The sequence below is a fragment of the Maniola jurtina genome, chromosome 12, assembly GCF_905333055.1.
Source record: "Maniola jurtina chromosome 12, ilManJurt1.1, whole genome shotgun sequence".
Lineage (NCBI taxonomy): Eukaryota > Metazoa > Arthropoda > Insecta > Lepidoptera > Nymphalidae > Maniola > Maniola jurtina.
Genome location: NC_060040.1, coordinates 9,626,420 through 9,647,478, shown reverse-complemented (window position 1 = coordinate 9,647,478; position 21,059 = coordinate 9,626,420). Strand labels below are relative to the sequence as shown.

Below are 21,059 nucleotides of genomic sequence, written 5' to 3'. Positions count from 1 at the left end.
TTGGCGGCCATGCATGGAAAAATTTGTTGCATTAAAATTGCATAATCCAGTGATTTTGCAATTCGTTAACATTTAAAATTTAACAATAATATATTGAAATATGCAAGGTAATTTATATATTTAGGTATATTAATGTTCTTGGTCATTCGTGGTACGTACTATGGATTTCATCAATTCCAGTGTGTTTTTGCGAATTCGACATTCGCAAAAACTTAATTTTTGAGAAATCAAAAAATTGGCTGAATATTGTTCAAGTGTAAGTAACAAAGCTTCTTCCTCGATGTCGTCTCGTCCAAAATCCCTTAGTGCTTGAAGACCAAAGTCAGTCAGAACAGTGCGTGTTGCCTGTGATAATGTGTTAAAAATCCAAGGCATGGTTGCTGACCATATTAACCTCAGAAAAGTAGGAAAGTCATTTGTGTGAATGAGTGTAATATTTTATAATAAAATTTCACAGTCAATATTAGACTTGCCTTTACAAAAGTTTGAAAAATCCATTAAAAGTATGCTCGTGGCAAAAGCATATTACACAATCGAAGATTATGTTAATGATAAAAAAGCATGGATTTGACTCGCTCCAGAAATGCGCGAGGCTGCAATTTTAATTTTATAATTATTCAATTCGCGCAGGCGATACCAAGGTTTTGAACTACAAAATCCTCTTTCCTTTCACGGTGAATGCGTAAAATTAGCTAACACTTATAAGATCCGGTTTAATTAAGTAACTTATTTACTACTCTTAATTACTAAAAGAATATTACCAAATAGATAGGAGGCGTTCAAAAGTTGCAAAAGGGTCGGACTAAAGGGAACTTTGCCCACAAGATTAGATCGTGGAGGATATTAAAGAAACAATAAAATTGTTAGGAACGTTATATGAACTATATTTAATCTAGTTTATACTACATAATATCACGAATTTCGATGCCTTGGGAATCGAATATATTATTATTACTCAACTACACAATACCCTGGCCGCATTTTCAGTTTCAAGGTCCGAATACCGGCTATCTTTGATATTTTTATACTTTTATACATTGGCGCCGATTCTGATGTTTCTTCATAAGCTTTTAGAGTTTCTGCATTTTAAATACAGATATATCTTTTACTGAAAAGACGAAAAACGAATATTGAATTTAAGTAAGTAGGTATAACTAAAAATTTAGGTGGTACCTACTCAATACTTTAAATCATGATGCTAAAGAATGCCACCCAAAGCTACAATGTTACGACAATTCTGAACTATATGAAATATGACATAGTCCAACTGATAAGAAAAATATGCAAAATATTCTATTTAGTTTAGAGATTCACCATCCGAATCGGCACCATTGTCTTATAAAATAACTAAACGCTGCGAGTATTAAAAATACTTCTACTTAGGCAAAGGAACGTATATCAATTCATCGTAAGGGACCTTATCAAAGAACTTCTCTATAGTCCTAATAGCTAAATCTACTGCATAATCTACGATAGGTTTCCCGAATTCTTCGGCGACTGTCTTCCAATTATCATTCAGGAACTTTAATACTGTTTCACCTGAAAAAAAAGGAGATAATACATTAGTTTAATACAAAATTCTTTACTTCTACACTTTTACTAATATAATATATCCAAAACTGTATGTTTATTGCCCCTAACACCTTAACTAGTCAACCGCTTTCACTGAAATTTGATATCTTAGAAACGGGCACAAAATACTTTTTATCTCAGGAAAATGAGCGTATCATACAGGATTCTTGAAGACCTAATTTTCCCGTAAAGAAGTCGCGAACAAACCCATGTTTGACTATGTCTGAACATAATCTTTCTGTATCTATTCGGCGAATCCCTAGAGCATAAAGTACGATTGATCTAACATTATAAAATACTTAAATTCTCATTAAAAGACCTTTCCGGTCCTCACCTAATTAAGAAATCCGAAAGTAATAAAAAGTTCAAGACAACTAATTTAAAGTTTGATTGGTTTTTTCGTAGTCTATTTCCAGTTTTTTTTTTTTAAGCATGGCATCGTCTCGAGCTTTGCACGTTATTCAGTTTCGAAACTGGCTGAAACATCAAGTTGGACCGGGAGCATTTTAGCACCAACATTAATTATATTTTGAGTCTACAGATCATCTCTTTACATACACAACTAGGATAAGTAAATGATGCTCACAACCTCGTCAATGATGGCTTTTAAAAATTCCATGGGATTTTTCTGTATAGAGGTAGACACTCTCCCGAGTGCCAAGCTACGAGTATTTCTATATCTTTCGTTAAAATCAAGCAAATAGATGGACCATTTTTATAAGAGTGTAACAAACGAGTAGATAAATAAACTCACTTTCACATTCATATGAATTAATTAGGCAGCCTGTCTACGCTATCTAAGAAAGCTAAAATTAAAAATTAAGAATTAAAGAAATGTTAGTTTTTTTGGTTAAATTTTTGATTTTGAAATTAAAATCACTTCAATCTACGTCTTGGTTAATTTCTATATACATGCAAAATCAGTAGACTGCGGCAGTTAAACAAGCAAGTATCTAAAGTTTAAGATTAAGTTTCAAACTAAATTACGAGCATTCAAAAATCTAAGCATGAAACAAACAATCTTGCGACGGCAACGGTTCGTGAAGATGGGTAATGCATGGGGATGCCATATCATCCTCGTGCATGATCATATAATATATTGTTAATTATAATTAATCATACAAAAACATAATACAATTTCAGAGAGGCAAAGCTCATACACTCGTATTTTAAAACGTGAAGAGTTCGTCCCTTTGTGTATATGACACGCATGCGCGTAGCGGTGTCGATGTACTTTTGGGTAAACATTATTTATGAACATTGAACATGCTTCAAAACATAGTGAACGGTAACCAATCTATACAAGTTCATAATTTCTATAGATTCCAGTAGGAATTGCAAGAGCTGTATGAAACATGTGACACATTCAAACAGTTCAGTGTGCTAAGTATGTGAATATGGCATGTAGATGCCAACGCCCTGGGCGGAAATGTTAAGAAATTATAATTGGTAAAACATACTGAATTTTGGACTCTAAATCAAGAAAGTTTAGGTCCATTTTACTATCACAATAGGTATTATGTTTCGATTTCGAATTCTGTCAAAGTTTGGTGAAATGTAAAATCTCATACTAAGCACGCAGGTGTGCGTTAAAAATACTAGGACCCGCGTTGGACAAGTTGCAATCACATGGCATTGATGTCGCGCGTTCTGTTTGCTTCAATCTTCATATAAACAAGTCACGTAAATGCTACTCACTTAGTTCTTTGCTTTCTTTGAAGAGGTTCTGCAGATCAAACTGCACTCGGTCACCGTAGTCAAAGGAATATTTGTAGTTCTTAATAGCGAAGTAGTCTATGCCTTGCTTGTCCTTCACGTATTTAGTGTTGATGTCCACTTTCATGCGCAGATTTGCTGAAAAAAAAATGAGTAAAGCAATTTAATCCCTTTTTTAATCTACAATTCGGCATTATAAGTTGCGAAGAAGTACCTAACCTGTTAAGCTTTCAGTTGCCCACAAGGTGGTGCAGTGTTTAGTATAATTGTAACATAATTTGTGACTTTTGCTTATTAACTTGGTACTAGCGGATACCTGGCGTGTGCTACTACGTTAAAAAAACCTAAAAAAACCCTCTAAGACCATCTTCGCATTATTTGTCTTTCTAACGATACCAGTTTGGAGCTGCATATCGGTTGAATAGTTTCAAAGTCTATAACAGACATAGTTAGTTCAAACAATTTTGTGTTTCAATACACCTATATATTAAGAGCAACTGCTGAGTTTTTTGCTGGCTCTTCTCAGTAGAATCTTCATTCCGAGCCAGTGATAGAGCATAGACCTTAAAGTTACAAAAGTAGATGAAGACAAGTATGAGACACTAGTCCTATATGAAATAAATTAGTTTTAACTAAGGGAAACCTCATCCAAAATGTAATGACCTTGATTAAGGATGACCTCGATAGCTGCGTTACCAACATTATTTTCTTTTGTAAGAGAAGTATTTAGAGGCCAATGTCATCCTATTACCATTTAGATGAGGTGATAACGAAATATTTAAACCGTAGAATGTTCGTGAAGTAGTTTGTAAATATTTAACTATTACAAAACAAAAATATCTTTTTAGCTCAAACAAACCACTTAGCTCAAACAAAGGATTAATTAAACATTATTGTACCTATGGAAAAGACGCAATACCTAATTAAGATGTTCCATCCCTTTATAATATTTTATCTTTTGAAGTTAGTTTGTAACATTGAATATACTCAAAGGTTATCTTAGCAAAACTATGCCACATTCCTTATTGTTGAAGAACATGACACTTTTTAATAATGGGAGGTAGGTACCTAAAGGTTTTTTTGGAATGGTTAAATGTACCTAATTGTTTTTCAGATCATTTCGCATACAATGAGTGTAATCGTACGTTTCTATAGGATCAACGATCATTTTCTTTCCAAAATGAAGAAAAAGAAGCGAAGGGCCAAAAGACCTCCTAGGTCGGTCACTCATACAATCCCGAATTAGGTCAGCGCAGCTTATCCAACACCTAGTTATCCAAAAGCCACCAAGTTTTGTTTTTTAAAGGGCCTTAAAAAAACCAAATGCTCTTAGAATAAATCAGTTAGTATAATCGTTAAAAATTAATTTCTTACTTAGTTTTACTTTGGCATCCCCTTCCCCGTTGATCGGGAATAGCAGAATTCTACCGATTGCGTCGTATTGACCTTTGATGGTTAGATTGCAATGGAATTCCAAAACGAAGTGTCTCTTCTCTAATTCGGAACTGAAACAAAATAATGTTGATTTTGAACTAGCATTAAGTAACTGCCAGATCCAGGAATAAGAACCAGAGTAACTAACATAGCTCAACGGGTTACGAAGCGAAAGTGACAATGGGCAGAGCAATTGTTCGAAAAACCGATAGACGTTGGAATCCCAGGGTGCTAAAAAACCGGCCAAGTGCGAGTCAGACTCGCGCACCGAGGGTTCCGTACTCGGGTGATTTTCCGACATTTTGCACGATAAATCAAAAACTATTATGCATAAAAATAAATAAAAATCTGTTTTAGTATATACAGGTAAAGCCCTTTCATGTGATACCCCACTTCGTATCTTATTTTGAAAATTGAAACACATTTTGATTTTTTCTAATGATGTAACCACAAATTCTTGATTTTCGGATTTATTCCTTTACTTGTCCTATAACGCCTACCTACCTGCCTTTCATGATTTTAGGTCAACGGGAAGTACCCTATAGGTTTTCTTGACAGGCACGACGGACGGACGAACGGAAGGACGGACAGACAGACAGCAAAGTGATCCTATAAGGGTTCCGCTTTTCCTTTTGAGGTACGGAACCCTAAAAAAGCGGTTTATGAAATATTGAAAAATAAATCCTGATTAGTTTTACATTGGATGACATTACATTATTAATTACATAAGACAGGTTTATAAAAAGAGCTATTAGAGTACCTACCTAGGCATATAATTAACTAAGAGAGTAGGTATGCCAACGAGTCAAGAACAGCAACTCGGACGAAACATAAGTAAATAGGTATGCGGTAGTTGTTTATAACAATGTTATTTATAATTGTCATATAATTAAATGAGTTTAGAACTGTAGATAAGAACAATAAAAATACATAGAAGAAAAATCCTAGTTAATAAACGCAAATGATTGTACGTATGGATGGATGTCTGTTACTCTTTCACGCAAAAACTACTGGGCGGATTTGGCTAAAATTTGGAATAGAGATAGATTATACCCTGGATTAATTTTTAAAAACCTATTTTTGCGTGAATATAGGTTTTTGAAAATCCCGTGGTAAATCATTGATTTTCCGAGAGAATAATCTATCTCCATTCCAAATTTCAGCCAAGTCCGTCCAGTAGTTTTTGCGTTAAAGAGTAACAAACATACACACATACACACAAACTTTCTCCTTTATAATATTAGTGTGATAACTATTGTGACTTGTAAGTTGTACCTATACCTATCTAATTATTGTGTGCATTAAAGAAACAGTAGGTAGGTATTTTACGTAACAAAGCTTTATTTTTTTAATGTGTCTATGGTCATGGTCAAGCACGTGTATATGACTTTGTTAAGATATGAAAATATTTTTATTCTTTGTATTAAATTGTTGTTTTTTTTTTTAATTAGACTAGATTAACTTACATACCTACACAGGTACTTACTTTATAATGGAATATACAATTATGAATATACCTAAGTACCTATAAGTAATTGTCTTTGTACTCTACTTAGCATTAGTAATTCAATAAACGTGCTGTTGCTCGAATCACTGTGTTGAAATATAATGTCATTGAAAGGAAGAACTATCAATGCATTCAAATGCGCTGGCAGACCTCATTTCTTCCAATAACAAACTGAGTACCTATTAGTAAAATCTATTCTATACATATAATAAAATTGTAGAAAAGTGGTGTCTGTACAATGGAAATATATAAAAAAAAAGTAGCAGGGGTTGTTATTATATCGATGCCGAACCCGAAATTGTAATTAATTTTTTTTTGTCTGTTTGTCTGTTTGTCTGTTTGTCTGTTTGTCTGTGTGTTTGTGCACGCTAATCTCAGAAACGGCTTATTCGATTTAGATACGGTTTTCACTAATATATTGTAGTAAGCTTCACTTAGGATTTAGTGTTTATTTCATGTCAATCGGTTCATAAATAAAAAAGTTATGTCAATTTAAAGAATCACGGCGCCTCGCGCCTGAGCGTCCGTGGCTATATAAAGCGCGAAAAGTCACTATTCCACGCGAACGAAGTCGCGGGCACAGCTAGTAAATAATAATAATCGATGGACTAGTGATGCCAGCGATTTAGTCGACATAGATTCAGTTTTAAAAAAAAATCCGTGGGAACTCTTTGATTTTCCGCGTTAAAAATCAAGCATGAAAACTGTACCTTTCCACAAAATCGGTCAAACAAAAGATGGACCTAAAAACCTCGTAAGAACTTAGTTTTCATGATAAAAAGTAGTCTAGTAATTATTATGCTATAGGAACTCTATCGATGAAAAGAAGTTGGTATAGCAATCTCTCTGTTTCGTAATCCCATACAAATGACAGAGAAAGCGCTATATTAACTAAGTTCTTTCCGTGGATAGAGTAATGGGGGAAAATCTCTGAAAAGTGGTAACGTATTGGAGGTTACTCTGGTGCTGCAAATTTCATGGGCGGTGGTAATCATTTAACAACAGATGACCAGATGTCTTTTTCGGGGATACAAGCTGGCAAATTTTATCAAATTTTGATGGGCCGATACCTACAGACAGACAAACAAAACTTTCGCATTTAGTACTTAGTATGGAGTATTTCGAATTTAGTGAAGGTTACAGTAACTAGAAAAGAGCTGATAACTTTCAAACGGCTGAACCGATGTTCTTGGATTATAGCTAAGAACACTCTCGATCAAGCCACCTTTCAAATAAAAAAAACTAAATTAAAAACGGTTCATCAGTTTAGGAGCTACGATGCCACAGATACACAGATACACACTTCAAACTTATAACACCCCTCTTTTTGGGTTGGGGGTTAAAAAATCCCTATTTAATATATTACTGGCATAAAAGCAGATTTCTACTAGATCTGTAGCCTCAGTTTTAAAGGAAATCTGGAGGCCTAATCAAGCTGTAGGTAGGTTAGGCAACCCTACACCCAGGTACTATTGGCATTTGAATCCAATCCAATTAGTGCCGCTAAATCAAGTTCCACGTCACGCATCAGTGGTGTTAATCTATCAAAATTAAGTGCTTATCGGCTAGAATTTGATTGACAGATTGTAACTAAGTACCTACTTAGGGTCTTCCGCGGTAACCTTCGTCTATCCATTTTTTTAGATTTCCGCGCATTGAACTCCATAATATTATAGCTAGACGAGATTCTTTACCATAAACGAATATAAGTATAGTAAGGGTTCCGTTTATAGTGTTACCTACCTCACCTAGACCTTGCATATATTATGTAAATACGAGTATGCAGTACAATATTATGTTTAAATATATTATGATACCCGCAACTTTATTAGCGTGAATTTAGATAAAAATCCCTTGAGCACTGTTTGATTTTCTAGAATAAAACCTACCACACTTACCATAATTGTCAAAGCCTCAAATTTATTCCATAGATAAAAGTGACGATTGAAAAAATCGGCCCTAAAAGTCCTTTTTTTTCGTGAGGAAAATCGATCATGGGTACCACCGGCTACAGCGGAGCACAGTGGTTATGTCAGACTCCTACCGACTAAATACCTCACGAAGTTCCATCCCACCGCTGATGACGGAGCACCTAAACCAACGCTGATGATGTCGCGGGCATCAGCTAATTAACTAACTAACTAACTAACTAACTAACTACTACTACTAGCTAACTTTAACTTGTGTAACCTTTCTTTTCTGCGGCTGTAAGCGATTAAAACGACAGATTATTTACTTACATAACATTATCGACAATACATTTTCTGAAGCCGGAAACTTTTCCCTTGTAAAACGTGACTTTGAGTCCGTTGAGCGGTATCGCCAGCTTTTCGATCACAAAAGGGTCTAAGGAAGGCACGTTGAGGTTGGGGATTCCTTTCACGAACTCCGGGATGGCGTCCTGCGTTGCTTTTATGAGGCATTCGCTCGTTGTCGCGTTGCACGGGTGGATGTAGTCAGCTAGAAATAAAAAGAGTTTTCTTTAATAAAATTTTTGAATTACAAAGCTCAACGGTCAAGAAGTAATCTTTAAGCGGTAACTTCGACGGTCGACCACCAGAGATGGGCCTTATAGCTACTTTTTGTTTTGTATCACAGAGACATGCGATTTTTCACGGAAATTAATATCAATCTATCTGTTAGATGTCCATAAGTAATAAAGCAACGTAGAAATTTCCCAAAAATTGACATGGTTTTTGTGGGCAAATAACAATGTCACTAAGTAATTTATAAACAGATCTGTTAGTGACCAGAGACCCTTTTATAGAATTATTGTCAACGCGACTAAAGTTTAAAGAACCAAGATACAAGAGCCAAGGTAAAGGTCAATCAAAGATTACACCATAAAGTAACGTAACTGCCAGCATTTCGGACACACCTACCTTGACGCAATATCAACAGAATCTGTAGGTATGTTTTTCTTCAGAAAGTAGAATAACTCTTTAATTTCGTTTTTTACTTCATTCCTCATTTATTATATTCAATTGATTTACAAGTAGTGATATAATTTTGTGAAGATGAAGAAAAACTCGTAAGGAAATCTATCTACATGAGTGAGAGTTTTCCAGAATGTTCTCAAAAGTGTGTGAACTCTGACAATCAGTACTAAAATCTTTTCATTCTGAGAGGAGACTAATTCTTAGTAGTGAGCCAGCATTGGGTTGAAATGATGATGATGGTGATGATTTACAACCAGGTACTATACTGTAATAGGAACCTACTTCTTTTTTTTTTTAAGAATATTCTTAAAAAAAAAAAGAAGCCATGCTAATCATGACTAATACTGTGCTAATACTCCCCTTTCCCCTTCAATTAAGCGTAAAGCTTGTGCCAGGAGTGGGTACGACAATAGTGCAATGGGTGGGGTTTGAACCGCCGACCTTTCGGAATTCAGTCCGCTCCTTAATCGTTGAGCTATTAAGGCTTAATATATAATACTAGCTGATGCCCGCGACTTCGTTCGCGTGTATGTAGGTTTTTTAAAATTCCCGTGGGAACTCTTTGATTTTCCGGGATAAAAAGTAGCCTATGTGCTAATCCAGGGTATAATCTATCTCCATTCTAAATTTCAGCCCAATCCGTCCAGTAGTTTTTGCGTGAAGGAGTAACAAACATACACGCACACACACACACACACACACACACACACACACACACACACACATACAAACTTTCTCCTTTATAATATTAGTGTGATACTATAGGCCTTCTTGGGAAAGGATGTAACACATCGGATTTATCCCGAGAATATAAATCGTTCCTGTGGGATTAAAGGACTGCACGCGAGACAAAGTTTCGGGCAAAAGTTTAGGCTGTTAAGCAAGGGGCATACCTAGTAAGTACCTACCCAGCAACTTTCCGCGAGCGACAAAAAGCGCAGTGAAATTTACTTTAATAATTTCTTGTTCACGCAGACAATAATTTACACATTTTTGAACCCCCGACCCAAAAAGAGTATGTTATAAGTCTGACGTGTGTATCTGTGTATCTGTCTGTGGCAACGTAGCTCCTAAACTGAACCGATTTTAATTTAGTTTTTTTTTTTGGTTTGAAAGGTGGCTTGATCTGTTCTTGGCTATAATCCAAGAAAATCGAGCCTCAATTCCGAAAGGCCGACGGTTCAATCCCTACCCGTTGCACTATTGTCGTGCTTACTCTTATCACAAGCTTCATGCTTAGTTGAAGGGGAAAGGGGAACATTAGTCATGATTAAGCATAGCTAATATTCTTTAAAAAAAAATCGGTTCAGCCGTTTGAAAGTTATCAGCTCTTTTCTAGTTACTGTAACCTTCACTTGTCGGGGGTGTTATGAATTTTTAATTTACACTTGTATTATGTCAGATTGAAGCGAAGTTCCATACGCTTTCCGCTAAATTTTTGTAGGTACATTTACATTTTGATGTGATTCAGGTATTGTATATTATGATTAAGAATTTTATTTTAGCATCTGTAGGTATGTACCCTATTGTATCTACCATAACATAAAGCACGTTTGTAATATTATCTGTAGAAGCTTAGATTTTGTATCTTCACGTCTAACGCACCACATTGTTCATCATAAAGGAGAAAATCTTACAGGAGGCGCCTTGTGAAGCGTCCTATAATTGCATTTTGAATCCTCCTTACACTGATCAACTTCACAATATGTAGACATAGTATGTAGCACTAACATCTCTTTAGCTCTTATTTATATGTGAGATAGAGTCCAAAATAAGATACTGGATTGTGAGCTTTGTGGCTTGCCGTAGACCGTACACTTGCATAGCTAGTAATGTACATATTGTGCCTGCTGATTGAAAATTATAGACTTCATAGGTATTATATTCCATAGGAACACCAAAGCATGTTTTATGAGCCTGTATAAGATAATAAAACTCCTAGGTATAGTAGGAAAATTACGTAATTATTATCGATACTAAATAATATATTATTTACCCCGTATGTCAAGGATAGGCACTTAATCACTTTATTCATATTTTTAAAACCTATTTTATAAAATGTTCTAAGTACGGTAAATTATAGAGTAATTAGTCTATAGTCTATACAGACTTATTTTTAGATCATTATCACCACTAGCAAGTAAAGGACGGTGTTAAAGGTCCATCAATTTATTACTTTGTTTGAAAGTTATTATTATTTATTGTTGGTATTATAATATTTTAAAACACAAGCTTGATACTTGCGGTTTCATCCGCATGGAGGCTTGCTTTTAAAAGTTCTAGTAGGAACTCTTTGATTTTGCGGGATAAAAAGTAGGTAACCTATTGACTCTGCACGTCTTTAGCTATATCTACATAAAAATCACGTCGACTCTTGCTCCGTTGCGACGTGATCGAAGAACAAACCATCTTTTTAACCGACTTCCAAAAAAGGAGGAGGTTCTCAATTCGTCGGGATATTTTTTTTTTTTTATGTATGTTCCCCGATTACTCAAAGACCCCTGGACCGATTTGGAAATTTTGCAAAACTGTGCAGGTGGTCCCATATAAATTTGGTGAAGATCTGATGAATATCTTCGGAGATGGAGAACAGAACTCCTCAATGGATAAGAGCAAATTGCTCGCGATCACTGTAATAGCTTAGTAAACAGTAGGGTTTTAACTGGGCATAGCATATTATAGTACAGTGGGGCCACTAAAAATTGTGAAATAAAAAATTTTCAAAAGAAAAATAAAACCGACTTCAAAAACCAACAACACTAAAAAGTAGAAAATAGTTTTTGTTTAGCTACACATGTAATGTACCTAGGTATGAAGTCGGGCGAGCTTCACTCTTGGATTTCTAATTTTGTTTTAATATGCTCGCTCGACTTCATACCTAGGTACATTACATGTGTAGCTAAACAAAAATTATTTTCTACTTTTTAGTGTTTTTGGTTTTTAAGTCGGTTTTATTTTTCTTTTGAAAAATTTTTTATGTCTAAAGAGCGACTAGGTTTTTAAGGGTTCCGAACCTCAAAAGGAAAAACGGAACCCTTATAGGATCACTTTGTTGTCTGTCTGTCTGCCTGTCTGTCTGTCCGTCCGTCCGTCCGTCCAACGTGTCTGTCAAGAAAACCTATAGGGTACTTCCCGTTGACCTAGAACCATGAAATTTGGCAGGTAGTTAGGTCTTATAGCACAAATCACACTAATATTATAAAGGAGAAAGTTTGTATGTGTGTGTGTGTGTGTGTGTGTGTGTGTGTGTGTGTGTGTGTGTGTGTATGTTTGTTACTCTTTCACGCAAAAACTACTGGACGGATTGGGCTGAAATTTAGAATGGAGATAGATTATACCCTAGATTAGCATATAGGCTACTTTTTATCTCGGAAAATCAAAGAGTTCCCACGGGAATTTTAAAAAACCTACATCCACGCGAACGAAGTCACGGGCATCAGCTAGTAAAGGAATAAATCTGAAAACCGTAAATTTGTGGTTACATCACAGAAAAAATAATTAAAAAGTGTTTTAATTTTCAAAGTAAGATAACTAACCAGGTGCGGTATCATATGAAAGGGCTTTACCTGTACATTCTAAAACAGTTTTTTATTTATTTTTAGGCATAGGTAATAGTTTTTGATTTATCGTGCAAAATGTCGGAAAAATACCCGAGTATTTGACCCGGACTGTCCAATGATAATTCATTGAACAGTCCGGCTCCGACTCGGCTTCGACACGATATTATGTCGATGTCGGTTCGGAGCCGGGCCGTGCAGTGAAGAAATGCACATAAATCTCATAATATCACATAATTAAAACTAATTTAGTAGTCGTTACTTATAGTCGTTCAAGGTTATTTTATTTATTTATTCATAAGAATCAAAATATGTTAATTTTTCAACTATGTATGTAAATTTAATGCATTGCCGAAGTCAAGTGTCAAGGTCAGTTTTATTTTAAATCAAAATGCATTTAGTACAATTTTTTACCCTTGAATATTTTCGAATGATTTTTTTAAGCTTGCTACTGCTAGGTACTCTATCGGCTACGCTACGTTTATAATTTTTTTTTAAGTGCAATTTTTTGAATATTCGAACCGTTTAGTTACTCTTCATTGTTTGTGACTGCACCTAATTATATTCAAAATAATATAATCTACAAATCTATAAAAAAATTAGGTCATCTGTGTTTAAAATTACCATAATTGAATTTTTGAAATTGTTTAACATTATTAATCCACTGCATGCATAATAAGCCTCACAGTTGAGATAATAATAATAACTCTTACGAAATATACTTACTAAAGGTCAAAGACAAGCCTGACTGTACGTTCATTTATCGAAATAATTTATGCTGCATGATAAAATTTAAATATTTGGTAAAATTTTAGAGGTTCTAGAAAATTATGGCAAGTACGTAAATTGATTTTGGCGTTCAAGATGATGATGATGATGAGTTTTGATGGGTCTTGACAGACACGACAGACATACAACGAAGTGATCCTATATGGGTCCCTTTTTAGGGTTCCGTACCTTAAAAGGAAAAACGGAACCCTTATAGGATCACTTTGTTGTCTGTCTGTATGTCTGTCCGTCGGCGTCGCCGTCGTGTCTGTCAAGAAACCTATAGGGTACTTCCCGTTCCTAGAATCATGAAATTTGGCAGGTAGGTAGATCTTATAGCACAAGTACAGGAATAAATCCGAAAACCGCGAATTTGTGGCTACATCACAAAAAAAATGAAATGTGTTTCAATTTTCAAAGTAAGATAACTATACCAAGTGGGATATCATAATATGAAAGGACTTTGTCTGTTCATTCTAAAACAGATTTTTATTTATTTTTATGCATGATAGTTTTTAATTTTCGTGCAAAATGTCGGAAAAAATACCCGAGTACGGAACCCCCGGTGCGCAAGTCTGACTCGCACTTGGCCGGTTTTTTTCTCTGGACCCAACGGGAGCCTTTAAAAAAGAAAAGCACGGTGAACCGCGAGCGGCCTCTGGGCTCTGACCTTGATCAAGTAAAAAATAATTTAAATCCTTAAAAAAACACACATACTCGTAATAAAAGCATTAGCACTATTACGAGTTAGCACCTAAGTACATAACAGGTGCTAATATCTTAAAATATACAAAATCACATTGAGTGATTTATTTATTATTTATGTTTAATAACACTTTACTTTGTTTATCTAAGTGCCTATATCCAATGTGTTATATTTGTACAACCATTTTGTTTATTTGTTCGACACACGTGGCCATCTTTGCTATAAGCAAGGAGAGCAAACCCGGCATACCAGGATCCCAAGACATTGCACTCTTGGAAGAATTTTGCAGGATTAGCTGCGGATGTAAATCGAGCCAGATCCCGCGAAATTAACGGGATTTCGCAAAAAAATGATTCCATGTAGGTGTTAGTTGTTACCTACTCGGCAACTCTTTGATTTTTCGGGATAAAAACTTGCTTCTGTAAATTTCCGAAATGCACGCTACATCTGTACCTTTCATATAAACCGGTTGAACGTATGAGCCGTGGACACTTTTTGATTTTCAAGGATAAAAGTATAGCCTATGTCCTTCTTCGAGATGTAACCTAACTCTGTACCAAATTTACAGACAGACAGACACACTTTCGCATCACACTAATATTATAAAGGCGAAAGTTTGTATGTGTGTGTGTGTGTGTGTGTGTGTGTGTGTGTGTGTGTGTGTGTGTGTGTGTGTGTGTGTGTGTGTGTATGTTTGTTACTCCTTCACGCAAAAACCACTGGACGGATTTGGCTGAAATTCGGAATGGAGATAGATAGTATCCTGGATTAGCACATAGGCTACTTTTTATCCCGGAAAATCAAAGAGTTCCCACGGGATTTCGAAAAACCTAAATCCACGCGGACGAAGTCGCGGGCATCATCTAGTTTATAATATTAGTGAGGAAGTAAGGATTCTTCTACTGTTTCTTTATTAAGTTTAACACAGCATCACAGTTCACGAAAGTTAGGGAACTTCCAACAAAATGTCGAGGCTTCAACGTCACTGGCAGGCATCAAATGTTAGTAAGTATGTACTTACATTCTACAGGAAGTCCTAAAGCCCTATTTTTCTTTGATTTTACGTCATCATAGTAATATTTGACAAATTGTCGATTGAGGATAAAACCGAAGGTTTCCTCACTCTAGTTCACTCTTCCAGCGTGGAAACAGAACTAGCATAATATTATTGCTACTGACTGACACCGGAAAGTCAAGATTCGCTTGGCAGGTCCCATTATAGTGTTATGTTCTGCGCAGTGAATTCCTACTTTTTCAAGCTTGACCACATAAGCACTCTAAGATACGATGACTTGGAATTTTTCCCTAGATTTTCAGTGTTCTCTGGGATACTGTAATGTACCAGGCTACCGCGGGATTGATAAACCTTAGCAGTCCAGCAAATACCGGAATTAAAATTAGATATATTGCAATACTGCATGTTGTAATTAGACAATGTTTTACTCTCCGAACTCATCAACAATTTCACTCAGGAATAGTTTATAATACGGCTGAAATATGAGTTTGAGCAGGCACCATAATTAATGAGAGTAGAAGTATTTTCTAACAAAATAAATACCGGTATTACTCAGTGTTTTCAGCTTTTTTACAGTGTATTCGATAGCATCGTTATTTTTAATTGATAGCTTTTGAAATGCTAGTAGATCCTAGGTGAAAAATCTGATAACTGCCAGCTATTTGAATAGAAACATTATTATACGGTGAAGACAAAAAATATGAAGTAAGATAAAATTAATCAATTATGATAATAATCACCAAGATATCACCGAGTTTTTTATCGAGTCACATGGACCCGTGGGATTCGGGTGGCGCGAAAACCATGGCGTGTCGAAGTCCCTACAAGTGACTAGCAGTGGTCGTGGAGGTCGGTATAAGTAGGCATCGATTGACGATAATGATAGTGAGTAGTTTATCATACTAGTAAAGCTATCATCATGATAACAGCTAAGCTTGTTAGCTTTTTAAGGTTATAATCAGTCCATTTTCTTGTGAAGACAGCAATACTCAGAAGCCAAAACATCTCTTCTATCCTACGTTATTTTACAGGGTGACAATACCATCTTTTTTTTTATTAATCGACATAGCTCATACCTACTACCTCGAATCTACATACTTTACTAACAAAAGTATCTAGGTTCCTCTAAGTGAAACCTAGGTGCTTACTTACGCTAATATTTTGGCTTTTGACCGAGATACAACAAGAGTATTAAGTAACTTATAGTATTTACATAATAAAAGTTCCTTAAAAAATATTTATTTATTTCAGTTAAAAACGAATCTAAATACAATAGGTACAGGTGGTCACTAGTTAATTAATACGACGTAAAGTAACTCGTACCTTCTTTTTGTTTTCATTATTTAAAGGCTTAGAACTAAGGCGCGAATTAGTTTTTGCGTTTCCAAACGTTTTATATCCGTAGATATAAATCATACTTGTTTTGTATGAATTTTCTTAATTAAATTCATTATTTCGAAATTAACTTCAATTAAAAATAAATAATTAGAGTGCAATAAATACTTACGGGCCAACTTTCCATATCCTAAACTGCAAAAACCGAGCACAAAACACAGAATAGAAAATGCCGCTCGCAAAATCATTGTTTTTCTTTTCGTGTTTTTAATTAGTTGTCTTTTTGAACAGTGGATGCACCTCAGCACAGGTCGCGGAGTAAATAACTGCTATATATCTTCTAACCGATAGATATTAAACCTTGCTGACATTGTAGCCGACCGGTTGTTAAGACCTTAACTTTATGCCTTCTTTTCAATCTCGCTCGAGGCATACGAAAAATATTTAAAAAATATATAATAAATTAAAAATGTAATTTAACCAACAACATTTTCACATCAACATTTATTTTAAAATATTAAAAAAAACCCCTTAATTACCTAATGTTGGAAATGTTAATTTTGTGGTACTTAGGTGCACCATCCAAAATCTCGCAACAAAATTAGAGATAAGTGAAACGGCAGGTAATGTACAGTAGTTGTATACAGTACAACCTTTTAATTTACTATTTTATAATATTTTATGCTCGAATTTAATTTGTACCTTTTCGTTAAAAAACCGGCCAAGTGCGAGTCAGACTCGCGCACTGAGGGTTCCGTACTCGGGTATTATTTCCAACATTTTGTACGATAAATCAAAAACTATTATGCATAAAAATAAATAAAAATCTACTTCAGAATGTCCAGGAAAGAAAGTAACACATTTTAATTTTTTTAAAATGATGTAACCACAAATTCACGGTTTTCAGATTTATTCCTGTACTAGCCGATGCCCGCGACTTCGCCCGCGTGGATTTAGGTTTTTTGAAATCCCGTGGGAACTCCTTGATTTTCCGGGATAAAAAGTAGCCTATGTGCTAATCCAGGATATTATCTATCTCCATTCCAAATTTCAGCCAAATCCGTCCAGTAGTTTTTGCGTGAAGGAGTAACAAACATACACACACACACACACACACACACACACACACACACACACACATACAAACTTTCGCCTTTATAATATTAGTGTGATGTGATATGTGCTATAAGACCTACCTACCTGCTTTTCATGATTCTAGGGCAACGGGAAGTACCCTATAAATTTCTTGACAGACAGACAGACAACAAAGAGATCCTATAAGGGTTCCATTTTCCTTCTGAGGTACGGAACCCTAAAAACGATCATGATAAAGACAGACAGACATTTGTATTTATAATGTTAGTAAGTATAGATATGGATTTGCTAACATCTGCTAATACTTATCACAGACAATTTCATTGAAACCTTTTTTTAAGAAACAAGTGCCTAGCATTTTACCTTTCTGGTCAACGTCTTACCAGTAACCACGTGACACGTGTGGTATGATTGATATCATGGACCATCTATATTACTTAATAAAATTAATTAATTAATTAAATAAACTTTTATTCCAATTTAAGACAGAGTGTTGTAGTTTCCATTCAAGTTATCTAAAGGCACACTAAAAGCGAGGCGGAGTCTCACAGCCGAGAGTGTATAATTTTTTTGTTTCTTTAAATCAGCTTTTTGCATACGACTGTTTTTTTTAATTTATGTAATTTATATCAGTAGCTCGTGTAAACTGTAAAGATATAATATAAGTAAGTAATAATCTTTCTTTTAGGGGTTAAGGGTTCTGTTCTGACACTTGCTTGATCATTTCAGTTATTTCCAGTAGGCAATGCTCGTTGTTTTCTGAAGTAATTAGATAATTTTTATCCACTTTCCAAGCTTAGTTACTTCCAAAAACCATTGCAAGTAGGTACCTAATGCATCGAGTTACCCCATAATGTTGACCTTAAAAATAAATATATAAGCTACGCGATGTACTTATATCGTTAAAATTTTCATATTTACATTTTTTTCCAATTAATGCATTCTCAATGAATATTATTATGAACATTCGAATTTTTTTTTTGTGTTTTTTATGAGTCTTTGTCTTTGTTTAAAGGTTAAATCGAAGTGCAATAAGTTTTATATTTTAAAATAATACAATTTTTTGTTTTTATATAATAGAATTCATGATTTTACCTTGAGTTAAAGATGCATCTATTGCCAAATACTCTAGTAACCTAATAACCTTATAGTAATATCGTCATATCAATGTACAATACCGACGTATGTTTTAATTTCAGATCTTATTCCAATAGGTATTCAAATATGCATAAAACATCTAATTTAATTTTCTATTAATTGTAATTTACTGCTGTAGTTTAGAATTTCAACAAAATAGCTTTATAATACAGGACGCAGCGTTGCAAAAGAAAAATACTTTATTTTAAACCGGCGGATGAGTAAACCTTGGTTTATTCTCATTGTCTTCATAAATAAAGTCTGTTTCCTAACATAGTGTCGCTACCCAACTAGTGTTTATTATTTATATTCGTATCTATTTTATTACAAATCCATAAGAATAAGATAATATTCTGTTTTATTCTTAGAATAGAAAAAAAAAAAAAATAACAAAAACAGTGAAAAATAATGTTTTTTTTTTAATTTAATGGACTAGTGGTTGGCTGCAATCAGACCTGCTAATAATAATGTCATCTATACATATAATAAAATTGTAGAAAAGTGGTGTCTGTACAATGGAAATATATTAAAAAAAAGTAGCAGGGGTTGTTATTATATCGATGCCGAACCCGAAATTGTAATTAATTTTTTTTTGTCTGTTTGTCTGTGTGTTTGTGCACGCTAATATCAGAAACGGCTTATTCGATTTAGATACGGTTTTCACTAATATATTGTAGTAAGCGGGCACAGCTAGTAATATAATAAGTGCGGCTGCGGGTGTAGCGACACTATGTTAGTGAACGGACTTTACTTACTCGGCGCGGCTGGAGGAGTTTTCACTTCAAAAACCATCATTTGATTACTTATCCCATAAAATTAATTATTGATTAGTGCCTGCTAGATAGAAAATCCCGTGGGAACTCTTAGAATTTCTGGGCCAAAAAGAAGTCTATGTCACTGGTGCACTGTACGTAGACCAGCTCGTGGCCAGCACCAACTGAATTGTAAACTGCATGCTGTTATAATATTTACTGCCCTTCCAGTTTTAAAATGGGTATCTAGCGAATAGGCATCTTCTAGGCAAGCACGCTCTATCTTAGGATGTATCATCACTTGCCAGCAAGTCTGATTACAGCCAAGCGTTAGTCTATAAATAAATAACAAGTGTAAATTAAAAATTTATAACACCCCCGACAAGTGAAGGTTATGTAACTAGAAAAGAGCTGATAACTTTCAAACGGCTGAACCGATTTTCTTGGATTATAGCTAAGAACACTCTCGATCAAGCCACCTTTCAAACAAAAAAAAACTAAATTAAAATCGGTTCATTAGTTTAGGAGCTACGATGCCACAGACAGATACACAGATACACAGATACACAGACACACAGATACACACGTCAAGCTTATAACACGCCTCTTTTTGGGTCGGGGGTTAAAAAAGACAATAGGTAGGTACCTATTGGTTCACATAAGTTTAGTTTCATTTAGGTACAAAATTTTACAGCAGGAAGCGTTGCTTCTTGGATGGCGTTGATTGCCTACCTAACTACGAGTAGGTATGTACAAATAATAGATTATTATCTATAGTTATTATTACATACTTACTATCAAAATTTTGTCTGACAGAATATAGAACTGAACTACTAAACAAGATAACCATCAGTGTGTTTTTAAATTACAGCATTAATTTGTTCAAGTCCCTTCACTTGTACTTGAATGAAATATTTACTGGTTAAATGGTAGCTGCATAATATTAAATCAAATTACTAGGTAGGTACCTACTACTTAAAAAAATATCTTCACATTAACACAGCCCACAGGTGTCCGAAGAAAATAGTAGGCTACAGAGCCTTAGTAGCTGGAAGTATATGCTGTGCCTAAGAATAAGATATTGTTGATCGCAGATTAAAGCAGGAGCCGCAAGAGCCGCGAGAGCCGCCAGAAGAACTCACCCAAAAGAAACTTTTTTTTGCAGATCAATCAAGATCGCACACACATAGAGACTAGTCATAACAGTCAGTGCACACTTGCAGAAACTAAAATAAGAATGGTGTGAAAGTGGCCTTTTGATAACAACTGAAACTCCGCTTTGTTTACTTCAGCATTCATACGGCTGATAAATTAATGAAAACAAAAGAAATACCTGACGATCTCTGTGTTTTGTTCTCACTAAATTGAATTATAAGCTACGCAAGTGTGTCCTGACTATTGGGGCAATTTCAGATTAGCGTATTTTTTTAACCAATTTCTAAGAGGAGATTATGTATTTACGAGTAGGTTTAAGCTGTTTTTGGAAGACGTGTAAACGCATGTTTTTTTGTAACAAGCGAATCTTG

At 34.9% G+C, this 21,059-nt stretch overlaps 1 protein-coding gene across 1 annotated transcript; it reads right to left on the bottom strand.

Annotated features, from left to right (window-relative positions):
- Nucleotides 1-863: 863 nt before the first annotated feature.
- Nucleotides 864-16,884, bottom strand: LOC123869996 (circadian clock-controlled protein daywake-like). The gene is made up of 5 exons (XM_045913143.1): nt 16,722-16,884; nt 8,470-8,689; nt 4,663-4,793; nt 3,271-3,426; nt 864-1,539 (listed from the first exon to the last, which is right to left on the bottom strand). Exons 1-5 carry the CDS (start codon nt 16,795-16,797, stop codon nt 1,376-1,378), a joined length of 747 nt encoding a protein of 248 aa, XP_045769099.1. The 5' UTR covers nt 16,798-16,884; the 3' UTR covers nt 864-1,375.
- Between the last annotated feature and the right edge of the window lie 4,175 nt (nt 16,885-21,059).

Excerpts from the sequence above, each read along its gene's own strand:
- LOC123869996 (XM_045913143.1), bottom strand. The coding sequence starts at position 16,797 with ATGATTTTGCGAGCGGCATTTTCTATTCTGTGTTTTGTGCTCGGTTTT. Across the intron at positions 8,690-16,721 it reads AGGATATGGAAAGTTGGCCC|CTGACTACATCCACCCGTGC; the intron begins GTAAGTATTTAT and ends TTTTATTTCTAG. Across the intron at positions 4,794-8,469 it reads TGTATTGTCGATAATGTTAT|TTCCGAATTAGAGAAGAGAC; the intron begins GTAAGTAAATAA and ends ATTTTGTTTCAG.